Source organism: Amphibalanus amphitrite, unplaced genomic scaffold, assembly GCF_019059575.1.
Source record: "Amphibalanus amphitrite isolate SeventyFive unplaced genomic scaffold, NRLGWU_Aamphi_draft 000934F_arrow, whole genome shotgun sequence".
In the NCBI taxonomy this organism is placed as follows: domain Eukaryota; kingdom Metazoa; phylum Arthropoda; class Thecostraca; order Balanomorpha; family Balanidae; genus Amphibalanus; species Amphibalanus amphitrite.
The window spans coordinates 143,512-163,057 of record NW_024882428.1 but is presented as its reverse complement, the minus strand read 5'-3'; the positions used below and the strand labels follow the sequence as shown (position 1 = coordinate 163,057).

The following is a 19,546-nucleotide window of genomic DNA, read 5'->3' as shown; positions in this document are numbered from 1 at the left end:
GCTTTTATCAAGACTTACTATGTATGTAGGCATGCATGGTGTGCACAGGAATAACTTAGGCCCACATATGTTGTCACAAACACTGCGCCATACTGTGAAGCCACCCACTCATGCATGTCTGAATACCTAAGAAATCAATTTCGCAGAATACACACATTAGACAAACGATTTCCCCAATCACGAAATCATTTTTAGTGTCACATTCTCCCGCGACCACCCTGAAGCCGTAAGAGCAATGGACTGTGGAAACCATCGAGCCATGCAGAAAAGTAGTGGCTGTTCGGACTTGTCTAGCAGCCTGCGGCTGCTGCTCACCGTCAGCAGGAAAGCGTGACAAATCAAATGGAACGTTTCGGGCTAGAATGATGAGTATGTGCAATGAAACGACTTTCAAACGACCACACTGGCAGCTGGAACAATTGAAGACCACAAGGGTACAAAACGGCGTTTCTTGACCTTAACAACTGCATGCACTGTATCCGATAGATGCTCTATGTTTACCTAACATAACGTTGCTAACATAACGTTACCTACATAATATTGCTGCCTTTTGTTCTTTTATATCAATCGAGAGTAAAAGCAAATAGAAACATGTGAAGGAAGCAAAAACCACTATAAGCCATAAGAACCACTATAAGCCATTTGTTGTAAATGCGTGTGCCATTTTTCAGTGTCTGTAGAGTGATTTAAAAACATGGGATTTATGCCAGTTTGATTTGACATACGCAGCGATCTTTTATTGGTTCCACTCCAATGATCGATTTCACAAGCCTTCCAATGTCATGCATACAAATCGCCCGCAAAGACTAACTCCGGGAGGCGGGAGCACGTTGCAACTTTTGCAAGACTGGTAAGACCATATATTCTTCGTAGCTGGAATTGGTTGTACTGATTGCATCTAACCACGGAGTCGCACGAACCGTTCCAACATTTCGCTAGTCACCGATATTTGGTCGTGTGCCAGAAGAATCACTCTTGAACCATCCTTCTTTATCGATGCAGCAGACCCACCGATTAGCTAACCTTGACCGCACCTCCTTCCCGCCCAGACACTCGTCCTCCCCCTCCACCGTTGCCGGGTCACGGTCAGACCTGCTCGGTGACCTGCCGGGGTCACTGACCGACCGTCACCTCCGCCGGAGCTCAGCTGCCCGAATCGGCAGCGGATCCGGCGGCTGGCGGCGGCGGCGGCGGCGGCGGCGGCAGTGGCGGCCCGGTCGGCGCTGAAGGTGCTCCCTCTGAGACCGCGGCCGATCTCCCGTCGTGGGAGAAGAGTGCGTCAGTGGCAGAACGGCGGTCGGCAGAGAGCGGCCGGAGTGAGAGTGTGTGAGAGAGACGAGTGACCAGAGCCCATGGAGCCCCGCTGGTCGGCGCTGGTGGCCGTCACCACCGCCCTGCTGCTCGGTCCAGTAGCTCACAGCGGCGTAAGTTACCACGTGTTTGGAAATGCGCCAGTGTAGTGCGGTTTGACAAAATTCACCCAGCACACGCCTAATTTCTTCCAGTGCGGAGTGAAGGGCTGGCCTCCCAGGTGTGAGTTTTCGCCGCAGGCATCTCATAAATGTGATGCGAGAACATTTGCGAAGATTGTCGCCACCAATACTTTCGCTCAGTCTGATGATGTAATTATAAGCCTGGTGTGGTTATTAATGTCAAAATATGTGAGCCAAGCTGTTATATTATGCAACAATTGCACATCTTGAGACATTTCTTGGTTCCGGGTTTCAAAATTGCTGAGAAAACCACGGCACTTGTCATTCTGTTTTATTAATCTGTTAGTCTGTTATACAACATACGTAACGTACCTACAGTGTCTATGCCTACTGTCCAGTGCTCATAGCGTAGGAACTAGGAATGGTGTAACTGGTCACAATTCACAATTGCTATTAACCCGGTCGGGCCCGGGAGTAATCCCAACCACCGCAGCCCGGGGGGGGGGGGTGCTCCCCCGTCTAACTCCATAAATAAGGAAGCTACGGAAACAAAACGGTACCAAACGAAAGGTCCTTACAACACATTTCTAAAGCACCTAAAATTTTTGACCTCAAGTCAATTTTCGAGGTCAGAGGTCAAGGTCAAAGGCAAAAACCGGCACATGTGTAGTGATATCAAAATAAGCGTTTTAGAGGACGGCAGGACGCAAAAAACCGGCAACATTGGTTGTCAAACGAAAGAAGAGAATCTGAGAATTCCAAAAATGTGCATAAAATCAAAGGTCAACCTCAAGGACATGCTAAAAATCAACCTTAAACTTTGCACTTTTTCGAACATCTTGCGTGTTGAATTCCAAGATGTTTTGAAATGTTTTGAGGCTTATCAGGTCCCTATTCGTGGTTTATCTTACGATATGAGGCTGCTCGAAGGTCAAGGTCATAGAAGAGTACCCTTGATAGTTGATAGAGGCTATTACACTGATTCAAGCTAGTAATAACTAATAATAATTCAGACAATTTAGCCATCCGGAGGCTCTAAATGAAAGATTAGATGAAAATAGATGCCAGATTCGTGATCAGCGGCTACGAATCCGCCATAAACGACCTTTTATGTGTCAAGGCCAATCAAAGGTCATTCGAGGCCATATGTGGTCAACATAAAACTTGGCCTTTTCCAAACAAATATATATCATTCGAGGCGGTTTGACAAGTTGAATGCGTTTGTACCACTGCCGTAGCTCTAGGGCCATTTTTGCTGAAGTTATTTGCGAAAAACTAAAACCACAGGTCGGGTCGTTGACTTGACCTCTGACCTCAGGTCACTAAAACTGTTTACTTTTGTCGAGGTTAAACGCTACACAACCGTACTCGTAATCTGTCTTTATCTCTAAAACTCTATTTTTTTTTTTTAAGGTAGTGTGCCAGCTTTCCTGGACCGTATGGAGTTAATGGCCCAGATAAGGAGAACCGGATTTTTAGAACTTATCCATACCTTCAAAACTCATGGAAACGTCTTAATTCTTAAAATTTTGAGTACCCCAGTGCGAAATTCGCCCCGACGGGTTGTCGGTCGTACCCCAACCACATTTCACACCACTATGAACAATAAATGCACACACTAAAATCGCTATTACCGATAGGCTCATCCAATCAAGTTTCGATAAACCCGTTCATCATCATCTCCTGCGGTTTCGAACACGCCTGTTAGGTGGTGCGGTAGACCGCGCCCAAAGCCAGGGCCCCGGTAATGTGAGGTAGCCGAGTCGGGGCAGCGTGCGCTGACCCAAGCCGAGGCCGCGCGTCCTCCCGGTGTCATGTGATAGCCCGGGGCTGCCCGTGGGGATGCGGTAGACCGCGCCCAAAGCCGCGGCCCCGGCTTGGGTCAGCGCACGCTGCCCCGACTCGGCTACCTCACGTTACCGGGGCCCTGGCTTTGGGCGCGGTGGTGGTGCGTCGGGCCGCGCACTCTGACTTCGGCCAAGAAAAATGCGTCAGCTGATCATTGTCATTTCTGCCACTTTCATGTGGTGAGATGGGGTCAAACCTTTAGAGACGGCTGTTTCATATCAATTATTATACATAAAATAATATTTCCAACCATAAATTAATGTTCGACAGCCAAATTAAAGAAACAATACCAATACAGGCTTACAGTTTAAATTCGACATTGTGTTGTCTACGATTAGACAGCTGATAACTCATTCCCGTACGACGTACGTCGTAACTCTATATTGACCTTTGCTTATTGTCACATGTGCGCCGCATTCGTTATTGTTGCCGACGCCTGTTTGCAGGTCAGCCCACTACAGTTGTTATACATATCGAAAAACCGAAAAACTTTTAGGCGAAAAAAAAACACTATTTTAGGCCCTTTTTTGCGATATAGGTAAAAACAGAAGCTTCTTATCCTAGGAAAAATAAAATGGGAAATCATTCAAAGGTGGCACACTACCTTTAAAGCAGCTATTTGAAGTTCGTGTCTGTGACGCCGAAGTTTGCCGTGCAGGGGTCTAGAAAAATCGACACTGTGACGTCATCAAGGTACAGGAGCTAGGTCCAATTTTTTTCACCTCAGAAGATGTCAAATTGATGGGAGAAAAGGTTATGAAAGTTTCTGGTAGACTGTAACTTGAATTGAGCTTAGCGGCACAGCCTATCCGCACCGCATTACACTGGCATGCGCCAGATGAATCATCCCCCCCCCCCCGGTTTTATGATTGGTAGTCGGTCCTTCCGAGAAAAGCTGGTAAATTTGGATGTTCCTGGAATTAGATGACTATGGCTGTGGGGATGGGGGTCCAATACATTATCGGTCCCCCGGCCGAAGAGCTTCGGAGGGGCTCAGACCCCGAGCGTAAAAAGCGCACCGAACCCTGGACGACCGCCTTTGCACGGTATAGCGAACTGATATAGGTGGTTCGTCCTTTTAAACAATTCTAACTCGACCGAATTTGAGAACAATCCACTCTGCCGTTTTTGGAAATGTAGAAGCGACATTTGCACGAAGCGTCCATGGAAAGTAAGACCAACACAAATATGGGTCCATCTGAGATTCAGCTTCACGTGTGGGCTCAGAAAATCGACCCATTGCGTGCAATTCCACTCGATGCATCTGCATGAGACCAGCGTTGATATAAATTGCAAACGCCGTAGCATTATTCATTTACATATGCTCTACTTCCATTTCGTTGGGATTCTTCCACTGGAAGGCGAAACTTCCCATTAACCCTCGCCCTGGCAGGGCATTTTTCATAACACGGCCTGGCAGGGGGGGGGGGGGGTCGATGCGACCCCCCCTCGCGATTGGCTCCTATGGCACCTAGAAACACCAAATTTGGTAGGTAGGTTGGCCCCCTGGAGTTCTCGCCCCTGTCCAAATTTGGTTGCTCTAGGTCAATATTTAGGGGGTTTTGGGGGTATAAATGTAAAAATTTCGCTAAAAACGGGTCATTTTTTTCGCATATACCTTTTGATCTAATTAAGATAGAGCAAAAAGAAAAGCACCAGTGAACTCAGCACGTCAAGGCGCGTCGAATGATATACTTTTTAGCTTGCGTAAGTGTACTTAAAGTTTTTTCTTAATTTTTAAGTAAACTTTAATTAATTAATTAAGTTCAAGTTATCAAATTGCATCATATCGCATATCATTCGATTCGGCTGATCACAAGGAACACAATGACACCATTTTTTAAGCTCTAGCGTCATTATGTGCCAAGTTATTGGCAAAAACGTTATTTGACCTCAGTTGACCTCATTTGACCTGACCCATGGATAAGTACACCAAACAAAGAAGCACCAAGTGACCTGCTGTTAAGTACTGTGGTTTCAAAGCACAAAAGTGATAGAACTAAACGGATATCTCCAGTATTTTCCAAATTTAGTATTTTCCCATAGGCTTAACATTACGAGGTAATGACCTCTGGCTCTAACTGACCTCAGGTCAGTGACTTCAAAAAACCCGAACTATATGTTATACAGCTCGGTGAACTTAGTACATCCTGAAAGTTTGAAGGAAATCAGTCCAAAACTGTGAGTTGGACAGGTGCAAAAAGAAAGTTGAAACTTGACCATGACCTTGCACCGGTTTTTCTGACCTGGTGACCTGACCCAAGATCACCCGGACCTAAAATTTTCAGTTCATATGTAAGAAGGTTGCCCCATAGGCTGTGCCAAATTTGGCGGCGCTGCGCGCCGCCGTTTTTACGCTATCTTCGAAAAACCTTAGGGGGGGTCGCATCGACCCCCCCCTTGCCAGGGCGAGGGTTAAGTTCTTACACTAACAGGTGAAAAGTGTTTCCGAACCCGTGTAACCCCCTTCCGTTCATTTTAGTGACATCACAACACACATTTTTCAAAAAATATTTTCTGTAAAAACTTTTCACTCAAAATTAGCACAACGTTGATTTTGCCTGCATCGTGCTCCTTTCCTCTGGATACGTTGAGTGAACTATAATTTGAACTTGAAAGGTCAATGGTCATTTTAAAAGTTTGACTGAATTTGAATTTTGAGGTCATGGGCATGACCTGATCGAAAAGGTCATGTTGCAGTCAGATCAGTCGATCCGCAATGCCGAGCTGAACACATCTAAGGTATTTTAATCGCTCTAGCACGCCTCTTTTAAAAATATTGTCAACAGGCTATTGGAGATCTTATGACCTAAGATGACCTCAGGGGCATAAATACAGGGGTCATGACCGGCGGCCCACGGGTGTAATTTTCCGATTCGGTGTGGCATGTTTACCTGGTAGCCGATGTTTGAGAGTGATAGTATGACTTTTGTCCAAAACAGGCTCATTTCAATGCTCTATTGATTTATAATGGAGAGGTCGCAAAGTTGACCTGACCTTAGGTCACCCATATCAAAATTCCGAGATAAACAGTTCATACATACTGTCTTATCAATTGCTGAAATCTTCAAAGCGATCGTTCCGTCGGTGTAGCTATGGTGAGCATTATAAAGGTAAGGTCACTCGATGCGACCTGGTGACCTGACCTTGAACGACCTAGGTCTGAAATGTTCACATGCGCATGAAAAGGTGTATGAAAAAGTGTGCAAAGAACAGTGGCGCACCGCAGGGGGTGTTCAACCACCCCATCCCCTCCCCCCACATTCGGGTCGGCGCCGGGCGCGGCTTACCTGCGATCTCCCTCACATCGTCTGTTCCCAGGTAAACTCAGCCGGCCAGCTGCAGATCAGGCTCGTCTCCTTGACAGACCTCGACACTCCGGCTGCCAGCCGAGGGCGCTGTTGTCAGTCACCAAACAGCATAGATGACGCCACCTGCGACCAGCCCTGCCGCACAGTGGTTCGCCTCTGCGCCGCTGCAAGTGGGGCTGGCATCTCACAGCGGCCCTCTGTGCGCTTTTCGCGCATCTCCGCCCTCCGATCCGGGCGAGGGCGTCGCTCGCCCGTGGCTGTTTCTCAGCAATACACCGATACCGCTGTGCCGAGTGGCCTGCCACCTGTCGGCGAAGAGGACGAACTACTACCGGTGGAGCATCGATCCGCCCAGCAAGAGGAGCCGTCCGGTGGCACCTCCATCCAGGTGATCCACCACCTCATTTCCTCTGCTGACGACGAGTCCCAGGAGTCGACCGAGTCCATTTCACCCAGTGAGGACTCTGTGGCTCGTCCACGACCTCGCGATGAGTCCCCACGGCCTCGGGAAGAGTCCGGCGGGGTCGGAGAGTCCGCCGAGTCCGCCGGCGCTCCTGGGACGGCCACCAACACCACTGGTGACACCACCAGCAGCGGGCCACCTCTCCCGGGCTCGGCCCTGGTCGGCCGGCCCCAGGAGCCTCCTGTCGATCAGCACGACATTGGTCTGGTATTTGTCGAAGACGACGACCTCATCCATCTGTACTTCCAGCCCAAACGGACCCGCACGCGCCGGAGGGTGGGCCGGCCAGGAGTCAGGACCGTCGCCAGGGATGGCGAGCTGCCCATCGGTACCATCGAGCGGTCTGGACGACAGGCCCGGGCGGGACTGACAGATACCGTCGGAGACTCACACTTTGACGGTCCTGACGACACTGCTGACAGGGTCGATGGCTCGGAGGATTCCATTGAGCTAGGCGAGGGCTCTGGCTCAGAGGAGTCCGAACAGAGTCCGACGGAGGAATCAGAGGAGGGTCCGGCGCTAGAGGTGGCCCACTCCCGGCGCACAGGGGACGTAGGGACTCCGCGCAGGACCTCCGAATGTCCCCTAGGCACCGCGTTTGTGACCGTATCAGCTGATGATGCGGAGACCCTGCCACCGATCAGCCTCCCGTTCGACACACCCTGGCCAGTAAGTGATGTCAAACTGTCATACGGCCGGAGTGGCGTCATATTGACCGGTGAGTGACGTCATACTGACTAGTGAGTGACATCACCATGGCCTGTGAGTGACGTCACCCTGGCCGGTGAGTGAGTTTGGCAAATAGCATTCACGACTACCGAGGGCTGAGGAATGGTGTTGACGTTGCATTTATAGGGTTCACCATCGTGTGATCAATAGGTAACTACTCGCGTTCCGTTTGTCATCGTGACATTAAATGCCATATGTTGCTCATTTTTTTCGAAACGATAATCATCAGATGGCTGATTTCCGTTCTTGATGCAGGGACGGTTGAGGTTAGCGGTCGAAGTTTGGAGTGACTTCACCGGCGACCTGGATCTGCCCGTCACCGACACCAGCCATCTGAGTCTCGGTGAGCAAGCGTCGGTGGAACCGTCCACCTATAAGCGGAACTTCACACGGTCTCCAACGAGGTTTGAACTTTGAAGGCGTGTTTCTAAACGCAAATGATGGCCCTCAATAGAAAGAGCTAAAAATAGGTACTGCACAAATACCTATCCGGTATTACAATTATCCAAAGCAACATTAAAAGCATAATAAGATTAAAAAGTTACGTCCCCCTTCGCAATGAGCCGGTCATCACATAGCCCCGTGGACTCTTTCACACCGTTCTTTATGCTGGTGAAATAACAATCCTGCAGCTACACCAATGCACCCAATATGATCCGGCACTGGCCATTTCGCCGGCAGCGCGTTTGGCCGGCCGGGCGACTCTGCGGACAGCGCTGAAGCCCGGAGCGTGGTCCAGTGAGGTCATCACTGCGGGCACTTCCCAACTGGAGGTGCAGACTCGCGTACTCTGCAGTCCCGGCTCCGACCGAGAGCACTGCGCCACGGTACGTCGGCGAACGGCTGTTCAATCAGCGGGCCACGGGCCAAACATCAGCTGAACGATGTCGACTTTATAGGGCTGTCACATTTAGGCTTGCGGTGCTCATTCAGCTCATCCGCTTTATCATATTTCCCACAAGAGTGACAGATTAAAATGCTGCCTTTAATCAATGAGTGCAACAAATCAGTGGTCTAAAAGAGGTTTGACAGCTTGGCGATGTCCCTCAGGTCAGGAGTGTGACAGGTCAGTGTCTCTCCCACCCTCCCTTCTTCCTTCCCTCAGGAGTGTGACAGGTCAGTCACGGTGTCGTCCCTCCCCAGCGGTATGACAGGTCAATGACGTCCCTCCCTCCCTCAGAAGTAAGACAGGCCAGTGTTGTCCCTCCTTCCCTCAGGAGTGTGACAGGTCAGTCACAGTGTCGCCCCTCCCCCAGCAGTGTGGCAGGTCAATGACGTCCCTCCCCCAGGAGTGTGACAGGTCAGTGTCGCCCCTCCCTCAGAAGTGTGACAGGTCAGTGTCGTCCCTCCCTCAGCAGTGTGACAGGGCGGTCGGCAGCGGCGGCCACTGGCGCTGTCTGGAGGACGGCTCAGCAGTCTGTAAGGACGGGTGGCAGGGAACGCACTGTGACCGGCCCGTCTGTCTGTCCGGCTGCAGCCCTACAACCGGCTACTGCCGGGTGCCCGGCGAGTGCCTCTGCAAAGTCGGTGAGGACCGAGGCGCCGGAGCACCAAGTCCAAAGACCAAACGTCTTGAATGTCTAAAGATAACTGATATCTGTAGTTAGGATTTCAAATGACCTTTTCCTCGATAATTAATTGAAAATGCAATAAAAAGCAAATATTATACTGTTTGACAAATTTTCGAGCAACAGTTCATTCTCAAGCCACATGAAACAATTGACAATTGTTTAACGCTTGTCTAACGTCAATTGTCTAGCAAACAATTGTTTAACGTCGTAACGCCTATAGCATTACGACGAGAGTACTTTTTTGCATTTAATTTGGCGACTGTTGTGTCGACATTTTATCAGCGAGTGCTGATCGATCACCTCTCTCCCGGTTCACCACTGTGCTGACCTGACAGCGTTTCTCTCAGTTTACCACTGTGCTGACCGTGTTTTCCTTACTTTACATCTGTGCTGACTATTTTTTCATCACTTTGCCCCTGTGCTGAACTGCTGACCGTGTTCCCCCCGGGTTACTCTTGGGATGACTGTATCTCTCCGAAGGTACAGTAGGTTACAACTTGATCGATATGCACTCTTTATCCACCGGTTATCTAGGTCTCAGCCATGGTAGCAGCCTGCCTGGTGCCGGTAGACTGTGCCGCTTAACACGGGTGTTAAGCGGCACAGCCTATCCAATATCCCACCGTATGACACCGGCCCGGGTCGCTCTGTGAATCCGTTCAATGCTTTGGTTTTGTGACTGCAGCATAACATGCATAAAGTTTGTTTGAATGCCACAAGTCTAAGTCATCGAAGGCCAGCGACTATATAAGTCAATTATTATGTTTGTGGGAGAGTAGGTATGCCACTCGTCTAAGCTCAGCTTGCTAGCCCGCGCCGGGCCGGGGGTGTTTGAACACCCCCCTGCGGTTTTTCGCAGATATCTCAAAAATGGCGGCGCTCCGCGCCGCCGTTTTAGGCACACCTGTTCGTGCATCTTTTCCGCACATGTTGTGAAAATTTCAGACTCTGGTCGCCTTAGGTCAGGTCACCAGGTCACGCCAAGTGACCTCACCTCAGAAAAAATAAGAATGCTCGTCATAGCTACACCGATTGATCGATTGCCTTGAAACTTTCAGCGATTGATGAGAGCAATAATATCAATAAAATGTAAATCTCGGAATTTTGATATCGGTGACCTAAGGTCAGGTCAATTTTGCGGCCTGTCCATAATAAGTCAATGGGAGAAAATTGAGAAGCGTCTGTTTTGCACGAACGCTATTCTAGACACTCTCAAACATCGAGATATAGGTACGATTGACACACTGAAGTCTGAACCAGAAAATGGCAACTGTGACCCCTCGTTATGTCCCCGAGGTCATCTCAGGTCACGAACAGAAGCTACAGTTTTTCGCTAATAACTTCTGATAGAGAGGTGCTAGAGCGCTGAAAAACGCCTTAGATGTGTTTGGCTCGACGTTGCGGATCGACTGATATGCAACATGACCTTTTCCGGTCAGGTCATGACCTTGGCCTGGGTCAAATTTTCAAATTGACCTTTCAAGGTCAAATTATTGTTCATTCGACGCGTCTCGACGAGAGGAACACGATTCTGGCAAAAGTAACGTCATGGCTCTTTTGAGTCAAAAGTTATTGCCGAAAAAAACGCTTTTCGTAAAAACGGCTATTTTTGGAGTTTTTGCCCTCTGGAGGCTAAACCGTTGACCTGAGGTCAAATCTGAGAACATTACCCAGAAAGGTCTGTAAAAGGGCTATCGAATGCGCTTTTCCGCGGCGCTGTAGCTCTATCGGTTCCCGAGATAGCCGTAGGCAGTTTTCAACATGTTGAAATAGTCAACATTTTACCTTTGGTGACCTCTGGTGACCCGACCTTTGACCTGACCCAAAAAATGACTGAAGTGTTTTCGTCCTTATTTTGGGCGTTCTTTCGAGTGCCGCTTACCGCGTGTCGCTACGTGGCCCAGAAGCCGAGTTAGAAGGGGGGGGGGGTGTTCAGACACCCCCCCGGCCCGGCGCGGAATCTTAGAGCACCGGCCCGGCGCGGGCTAGTCTCTTGACCCCACCGGTATTTAACTGGCCCGGTTTGAGCCACATTGGGCGCTGACCATTTTCCTTATAGTTGGATAATCCACATAATTGTCGTTGTTGGTTGCGGACTGTGGTTTTCTGTGCATCGTATTTAAAAAGAAAGGAGCGCATTTGCTGAGCGGCGTAATCGGTGCAAAGCTACAAGCGACCGCACACAGACTGTGCCGCTTATCACTGAAGTCAAGCGGCACAGTCTACCGGCGCAGCTGCTGCCAGTGCTGAGGCCTAGATAACCGGTGGATAAGAGTCCCTATCGATCGGTCTGTAACCAAGTGCACCACTGTGCTGACTGTGTGTTCCCCGACAGGGTACCACGGCGAACTGTGCGACCAGTGTGTGCCCCTGCCCGGCTGCAGAAACGGCTTCTGCAGGCGCAGCTTCGAATGTCGCTGCAAAGACGGCTGGACAGGACTCTTCTGCGACAAACGTACGTGTAACAGGTTAATTAACGCAGTGCTGACCCTGTCCTATTTACACTAGGATCCGCAACGAACATGCCGCTTATTCTATGTATTTCAGTCTGAATGAGACGACACAACGGCATAAAGCTCTCGTCTGTGATCCCTTAACCCTATTCCTGGCGGGGGGGGGGGCCTCAGGAGCCCCCCTGAGGTTTTTTGGTTATTTCTCCCAAACGCGTTGAGCTAGGAAGCTCAAATTTTCTGACTTTTCCTAAAAGGCTTCTACGCAACATGTCTGAAAATTTTGAGTTGATCTGACCTCAGGTCAGGTCACCAGAGGCGGTTTGGTGACCCTACCTCAGAAAAGTTTGCAATCACGCCAGAGCTAGAGTTTTTGACCGATCAATTTCTTCTCTTCAGGCTTTAGTTAGGGTACCAGTATGTGCAATTTGTATATCTCGGAATTTTGATATCGGTGACCTAAGGTCAGGTCAGTTTCGCGACCTCCCCATTATAAGTCAATGGGGGAAAAATCAACTCCCTGTTTTTACCACTAAAACGGGTCGGAATGGCCCCATATACCATACATAACTTCATATACGATCAACCTTCACTACCTTGAGGTCTATTTTGCTGTTGGGCAGCTGTGAGGTCATGTGACGTCATCAAAGGTCACCAAAGGTTTTTGGCCAATAACTCCGTACACGAACAAGATACAGACGCGTGGATGGTCTCATTGTGTTCAGCTCGTCAAGACGCATCGAATGATATACATGATGACCTCGAGGTCACGTGACCTGAGGTCAACCTTTGACCTTGACCTTGCGAGGTCAACATATATATATCATTCGATGCGGATTGACGAGAGGATCACGATGATGCCCTTAGTTTGTTCCTATCTTGACTAATTCGAAAGTTATTCGAGAAAAACTCTCTCCATATCTAGCGCCGCCATTTTGACTTTTTCGACCCCTGTGACGTCATCTTTGACCTGACCTGAAAATGACCTTAGTAAAAATTGTAGATCTTGACCGTGCGTATCCGATGCCGTTTACCGTTTGTCGCTATCTTGCTTCGTTCTCGAGATCTCAGGGGGGGGCCGAATCGGCCCCCCCCCCGCCAGTTTCTTGTCCCGGCGGAGCCCGCCAGGAATAGGGTTAACCCACTGTTACATGGCTGCTATATAGAACGATTAAACGAAATTCCATCAACGGCTAGTCTTCGGATCTCGATGCAGAAATAGCGCTGCAGCCCCACCACACTGTTCAGACGGCCTTAAGGGAGCCGTGTGAGTGGCTAGCTTTCACAGGTCGGTAGCTAGCCGTGGCTGGTCGCCCGCTAGCCGTCACCGGTCGGTGTAGCCATAGCCGACACTCAGGTCAGTAACCATCGCCGGTCGGTGGCTAGCCGTCTCCAGTCGGTGGCTAGCTGTCTCCGGTCGGTAGCTAGCTGTCGCCGGTCGGCAGCTAGCCGTCGTCACAGGTGACAGCGGCCGGAGTGGTGTCGGCCGGACAGCCGTCCGTATGGAACGTCTCCGTGCCCAGCGGACACTGCCAAAGGTGCTGCTCGTCCCCCTGACAGTCGAAGGAGAGCCCGCGCGCGTAGCCCCGCTCCACCGAGCCAATCAGCGGTCCGTCGACGCCGGCGACGCTGCTATGGAAGCCCAGCGAGCGGCAGGCCACGGCCGCGTCGGCGGCGCTCCAGGCGCTGCGGTCACACAGCTGGTGCCACTGGCCGTAGCCCTTGATGCGCCACTGTAGTCGCCCGCGGCGGCAGCCGGCGTCGCCGACCAGCCGGAACTGGCGGCCTTGCTCCACGGTGATCACCTCGCAGATGGGGTACTCGGGCAGCCGGCGGCGCAGGTCAGCCACCTGACCGGCCAGCTCCTTCAGCAGGCTCTCCTGCTGCCGCAGTCGGCTGTCGACGGCCGCCAGCAGATTCAGCACGGCGAACACCCGAGGCTCCGGCTCGAACGTCTCTAGTTCTGCTGGAGAGGTGGGCAGACCGGGGGCGCCGCCACCACCGGCCGCTAGCAGCGCCACAGTCAGATACAGGGTGAGCCACATGGTTGGCAAGGCACTGTCACTGTAGACCCACTCCTGATCAGTGCTGCGCCTCACTGAAGCCCCCACCCAGCTCAGCCGGACGCCGCCGACACGACACTGAACACTCTTTACCAAGATTGTCGAGTGGCACATACCAAACATAGCGTGACGCAAATAGTCCGAGCGTCACCATCTGCCAAACCCAAACTAAGCAGCAGCGAGTGGACACTGGCTGCAATGTTTGTTTAACCCTCGCCGGACCTATTGGTTTTCTACATACGCGCCGGCCGAGGGGGGGGGGGGGGGGCGGGTAAGACCCCCCCCTCGCCGTTTCGCCCCTGGTGGAGCTAGCGTGTCGCGGAAAAAACGAGCGTGTGCGCCGTTACGAGACGCAGAGATTGGTACCCGATTTTAAGGTCCTAGGTCAACCAGTGACCTCTGAGGTCAGGTCAAGTGCCCCAAGGTACGGTTCAGTTTTTGGTGAATATCTTCGCAAAAAACGGCCGCAGAGCGCCGATTTTGGCAGCATCGTGTTTGTCTCGCTCAGGCGCGTCGAACGATATACTTTTTGTCCGGGTCAGGTCAACTTGGGGTGTTGACCTCAGGTCAAGGTCAGGTCAGCACCCCCAGGTCACGAAGTTGGTCGAAAGAGGTCATGTCGCATATCATTCGATTCGGCAGGTCTTCCTGAGTCCATTGGTGGCTTTCCCGACTCGCTAGCTCAATTTGATCAAGAGTTATTGACGAAAAACTAATATGACCTTGATGACGTCATAAATGACGTCACGCAAGGTCAACATTGCAAAAGTGACGCATCTAACCTTGCAAGGAGTGCATCAAATCACGATTCTGTGTGCTTGAGATAGTTGGAGATCGTTCCCGGCGCCAGAATAGCAGTTTTCATTTTTCCCCATTGACTTATAATGGTGAGGTCACGAAAATGACCTGACCTCATATGACCTTTAGGAAAAATCCGAGATATACAAGTTGTGGGACTCATAATGGATACTAGATCCTGCAAGTTTCATTTCCCTGTGACATCTCCTCTGGCAGTGAGGGCGTTGCGAAGTTGCGACATCTGAAGACCGTGCAGAGGTTCACTTATGACGTCATAGGTCAGTGACCTGACCTGACCCAAAAATGCGGTTGGTGTCAAAAGATCCGGCTTGGATCAAAGGTCAGGTACCTATGTTAAGTTTCAGCTCTCTATCGCCAGCGTGTTCGGAGCTATCGCGAAAAAACCCTATGGGGGGGGGCGGCACCCGCCCCCCCCCCTCGGCCGGCGAGGGTTAAAACTTCTCCCGTGTTTGGACAGACAGTCCATGCAGATGCAGTCGGACAGGCTTATGCCACTAATTATCAATAGCGATAATCTGTCCAACTGAGCCCGTCGTTATGCTGAGTCCAGTGAATATGAATCGGTAAGGTCAGACGTTGTATAAATGCATGCTGAGCTTATATTGATGATGTCGCTCCCCTGTCGTTCGACTTTCATTCGACCTTATATGTCACCAGGAACATAAGTATTGCTGGCGGAACACTCATTTGACGCTACCTACAAATATTGGTAACACAAATGTGGGTAACAAATGTTGACGCTGAAAAGGTGTCGTGCATGGAGATCGGATTTGAAAATTAAGCTGTGCCTAATGGCTTATATCTGATTACTTTACTTGGTAATTTGGTAATGATTTGGTGGTGTCCGTTTCTGCTTTACAGCCATATGTGCCAAAGACTGCGATAGGGACCGGGGCTTCTGCACCAGACCAAACGAATGCAGGTAATTAGTAGCGGCGGAACACCTTCAATTACGGGGGGGGGGGGGACACCGCCGACTTTTGGTCCCATTCTTTCCATGCAACGCCCATAGGGCTAATGTTAAAATGCCAAAATCAAAGGGAGACACGGTGCCCCGGTACCCTCCCCACTCCGCCGCCTATGCAGGTGACGTCCATTCTTTGACCAGGCTCGCAAAATGTATTATTCGTATTCATCCGTATTTATTCATATCAGCCATTTCCAGTTAGGTAATGTTTATCAATAGCCGCGTGATAATTTGTGATAGGCTAATCAGGTAAGTCAAGTTAGGTGAGGTAAGTTTATGAGAGGTCCATCGTGATATGAATATTTCGTGCTTAATATCTATAATACTGTCCCCGCCACGAGCTGACAGTGACACCCCTCTTCGTGGAGGTGCCGCCCCGGCTGGCGCGGCGCGCGCTGTGACCAGTGTGTGCGGCTGCCCGGCTGTCGTCACGGTACCTGTAGCGGCCCCCTCGAGTGCCGATGTCGGCACGGATGGACGGGCTTCCTCTGCGAGCGAGGTGAGCGCCCATCGCCGCGTATCGGCACCCAACGCCGCGTATAACCGCCCAACGCCGCGTTACAGCTCTTAACGCCGCGTATAACCGCCCAACGCCGCGGATCAGCGCCCAACGATTCGCATTAGAGCCCAACGCGGACGTGGCTGTCAGCGCCCATCACCGCGTGTTAGCCCCAAACACCTCGTGTCAGCTCCTCACCTGTGCACTGTGCGCCCAACGCCTGCTATAGTGCCCTACTCGCGCGGTGACTCGTTGTTACACCGCGGTGACTCGTTGTTTTCATAGTGCCTGTGACCGTCCTAACCACATAGAGACGAGTAATAGAGCATGTGACTTGAATGTGTCGACTTACCTATGTTTTTATGGAAACATGCTTGTAGGTACAACATACGTAAGGAAGAAGTGGTCATATAGCGATGGACAACTCTAGGAAGTTATGTGACGGAAATTCCTCAACTGTTATGCGATGTGAATATTCAAACGGTGCTTATCAAGTGATCAAAAGGATCACCTAATGGCCATCTCAATATGATTGATCATTTGATCAGTCCATTGAAGTAATTATTCCTTTGTCTTTAGATGGGGCGTTTAACGTCCCCCCCCCCCGGCAAGTGGTGTTGTGGCGAAATACCCCAGCGACTGCCGGGTTCAATATGGGATTGCCGATTTGCACAGATGTAACTGAACTGCCTTTCTTTCCACCGACCGCAGCAATCTGCAGGGAGAACTGCAGCAAGCAGCACGGCTTCTGCGAACAGCCCGGTGTGTGCAGGTGAGAACATGGCCCAAGTAACGGGACAGTGGTCATGGGAATAGGTGAGGGCCTGTGACCCTTCTGACCGGTCAGTCACCCCTGCCGCTCGAGATCAGTGACCTGTGTGATCGTTGACCTCTAATGGCTGAAACAGACTCTTTCCGCGTTCAGGAAATCGCATGCGAGAGCCTATTCAAATACATTATTGTTCTTCCCGCATCAATCGCATCCGGGAGGTGCGTGCGATTGATGCGAGCGTGCTTCAATGTATTTGCATAGGCTCTCGCATGCGATTTCCTGACTGCGGAAAGAGTCTGTTTCAGGCATAAGACCCGTGACCTCTGAGACCCGTGGCCTATGTGACCCGTGACCTCTGTGACCCGTGACCTCTGTGACCCGTGACCTCTGTGACCCGTGACTCTGTGACCCATGACCTCTATGTAATAAAACCCCTGTGGCATGTGACCATTTTATGATCTACGACCTCGGTTACTCGATTACTCTGTGGCCCGTGACTTTTCTGCTACGTGACCTCCGTGACCCGTGCCTTCTCTCTCTGATATGTGACCTCTGTGACCTGTGACCTGACATCTGATGTAACCTGCGACCCGTGACCTCTGTAACCTGTTACCTCTGCTGTGACCTGTGGCCAGTGACCTCTGTGACCTATGACCTCTGTTAACCCTTGACTTTTGTGATCCGTGACCTTTGTGACCGATGACCTCTGTGACCGGCGACCTCCGTGACCTGTGACCTCTGTGACCCGCAAGCCCGGCCCGTGACCTCTGGCTCACTCAGAGGAGCTTGGCTGGCACAGAGACTTGTGTGATGTCTGTGACTATTGTGACCTGTGACCTGTTCCTGCAGGTGTGAGCTCGACTGGCACGGTGACCTGTGTGACCCCTGTGACTGCTGTGACGTGTGTGACCCCTGTGACTATTGTGACCTGACCTCCTGTCCTGTAGGTGTGAGCTCGGCTGGCACGGTGACCTGTGTGACCCCTGTGACACAGTGTGACCTGTGTGACCCCTGTGATTGCTGTGACCTGTGACCTCCTGTCCCGCAGGTGTGAGCTTGGCTGGCACGGTGATTTGTGTGACACCTGTCTGCCGTACCCGGGCTGTGTGAATGGCAACTGTACCGAGCCCTGGCAGTGTAACTGTCACAGCGGATGGACCGGCTTCCTCTGCGACAAACGTGAGAAACGTCCCCACAAGCGTGCGCATTGAATAGCCCCTTTTTAATAGCTATAAAGTAACCGGCTAGGTTATCGTCATCCTTCAATCTTCATCACCAAAATGATAGATAACATGAATCATCATAGATTCATGTTATCTATGCCAAAATAGTATTCAATAGATACTTCACTCAGGAGTGTAAATGCATCCCAAGGAACGATGGTCATGACGTAAATTACGAATATCCTCGTCAAATCGATTAAACGGTTGACGTTTTAACGGTTTACTTTTAACGGTTTACTTTTTTAACGGTTGCTTTGGCTTTTAATGCCAACATTCAAAATCCGAAACTTTTCCGCCGAAATAATCTTAACAAAAGCTTGAAGAAGACAAAAAGCTAGCTCGGTCCGTCTGTGTTGGTCTGACCCTCACCACCCCCGCTGACCGGTCGCTGCTCGTGTTACAGCCACCGAACCGTGTCCTGCCGGTACCGACCCCTGCAGGAACGGCGGTACCTGCGAGATGGTGCTGCAGGACGGCCTGCCGGTGCCGCGCTGTGTCTGCACCACCGGCTTCAGCGGCGCCACCTGCGAGCAGCGGGACCCTCCGCTGGAGTCCCCGGGTGTGCCCTCCCGCAGCACCTGGGACAGCCGCCGGGCTGCAGTAGGCAGGTGGCGCGGCGGTCGGCCGTATGTTCCGCTTCGTCCCGGCCCGGCCAGCCCGCTGTGGCCCGGTATTCAGTTGCCAGCCGTTGGACACTGAAAACACAGATCACAGGCACGGGATGTGCAGTGGCAGTTAGGGGGATGGGTGTCATTGAAGAGACGCTGGTGGCAATGGGGAGGAAGGGAAGGGAGTGTGGCGCTAATGAATAGGCGCGCTGGTCGAGGGGCGATGGTAAATATAGGGCTCAGTAATACTCAGCACCATGTCTTCACTGCTGGTCGAAGGGTCTCTTCATTTGAGACCAATAGTACACGTATAGAGGCATTTGGATGCGGATTGTGATCGGATGAAGGATGTACGAGTATGCTGAGATGAGCTAATAATATGAGCCGTAGGTGACGGGCATGGGCTGAGATTCAATTGACAAAGTCGCATTGTTGTCGTGTGCGTGGCATCACAGCATGGTACGGGTTGCATAATATGCGAAACAGGCAAGCGTAGAAGGAACGACGCATGCATTTGGGCAATTATTAGCAATGGGACTGTGGGCATGACCTGGTGCGTTTTGCGGGGCTAGCGGCAATGGAAATTGGAGTGGAATGGAATGAAATACAGCCTTGTGATTTATCTTATCTTCTCGTTCTTTCGAATGTGGGAGCATGGACCAAATTACGGCCAATCGAGTGTGGGCGGTTTGAAGTCCGGAACATGGTGTAAATTTCGCGGCACCGTCGTTTTATCGTACACCAAATGACATACAGACGAGAGAATCTCAATCAACAAGTGTTCCCTTTC

The 19,546-nt window shown here is 51.0% G+C and overlaps 1 protein-coding gene across 1 annotated transcript; it reads left to right on the top strand.

Annotated features, from left to right (window-relative positions):
* Window positions 1-1,352: 1,352 nt before the first annotated feature.
* Window positions 1,353-19,383, top strand: LOC122368247. The gene is made up of 11 exons (XM_043341995.1): window positions 1,353-1,424; window positions 6,603-7,724; window positions 8,040-8,127; window positions 8,466-8,611; window positions 9,140-9,311; window positions 11,691-11,810; window positions 15,549-15,609; window positions 16,023-16,153; window positions 16,865-16,925; window positions 17,974-18,104; window positions 18,552-19,383. Exons 1-11 carry the CDS (start codon window positions 1,353-1,355, stop codon window positions 18,845-18,847), a joined length of 2,400 nt encoding a protein of 799 aa, XP_043197930.1. The 3' UTR covers window positions 18,848-19,383.
* The last annotated feature ends 163 nt before the right edge of the window (window positions 19,384-19,546 follow it).

Coding starts and splice junctions, on each gene's coding strand:
- LOC122368247 (XM_043341995.1), top strand. CDS start 1,353: ATGGAGCCCCGCTGGTCGGCGCTGGTGGCCGTCACCACCGCCCTGCTG. Junction 9,312..11,690: donor CGAGTGCCTCTGCAAAGTCG/GTGAGGACCGAG, acceptor GTTCCCCGACAG/GGTACCACGGCGAACTGTGC. Junction 11,811..15,548: donor AGGACTCTTCTGCGACAAAC/GTACGTGTAACA, acceptor TCTGCTTTACAG/CCATATGTGCCAAAGACTGC.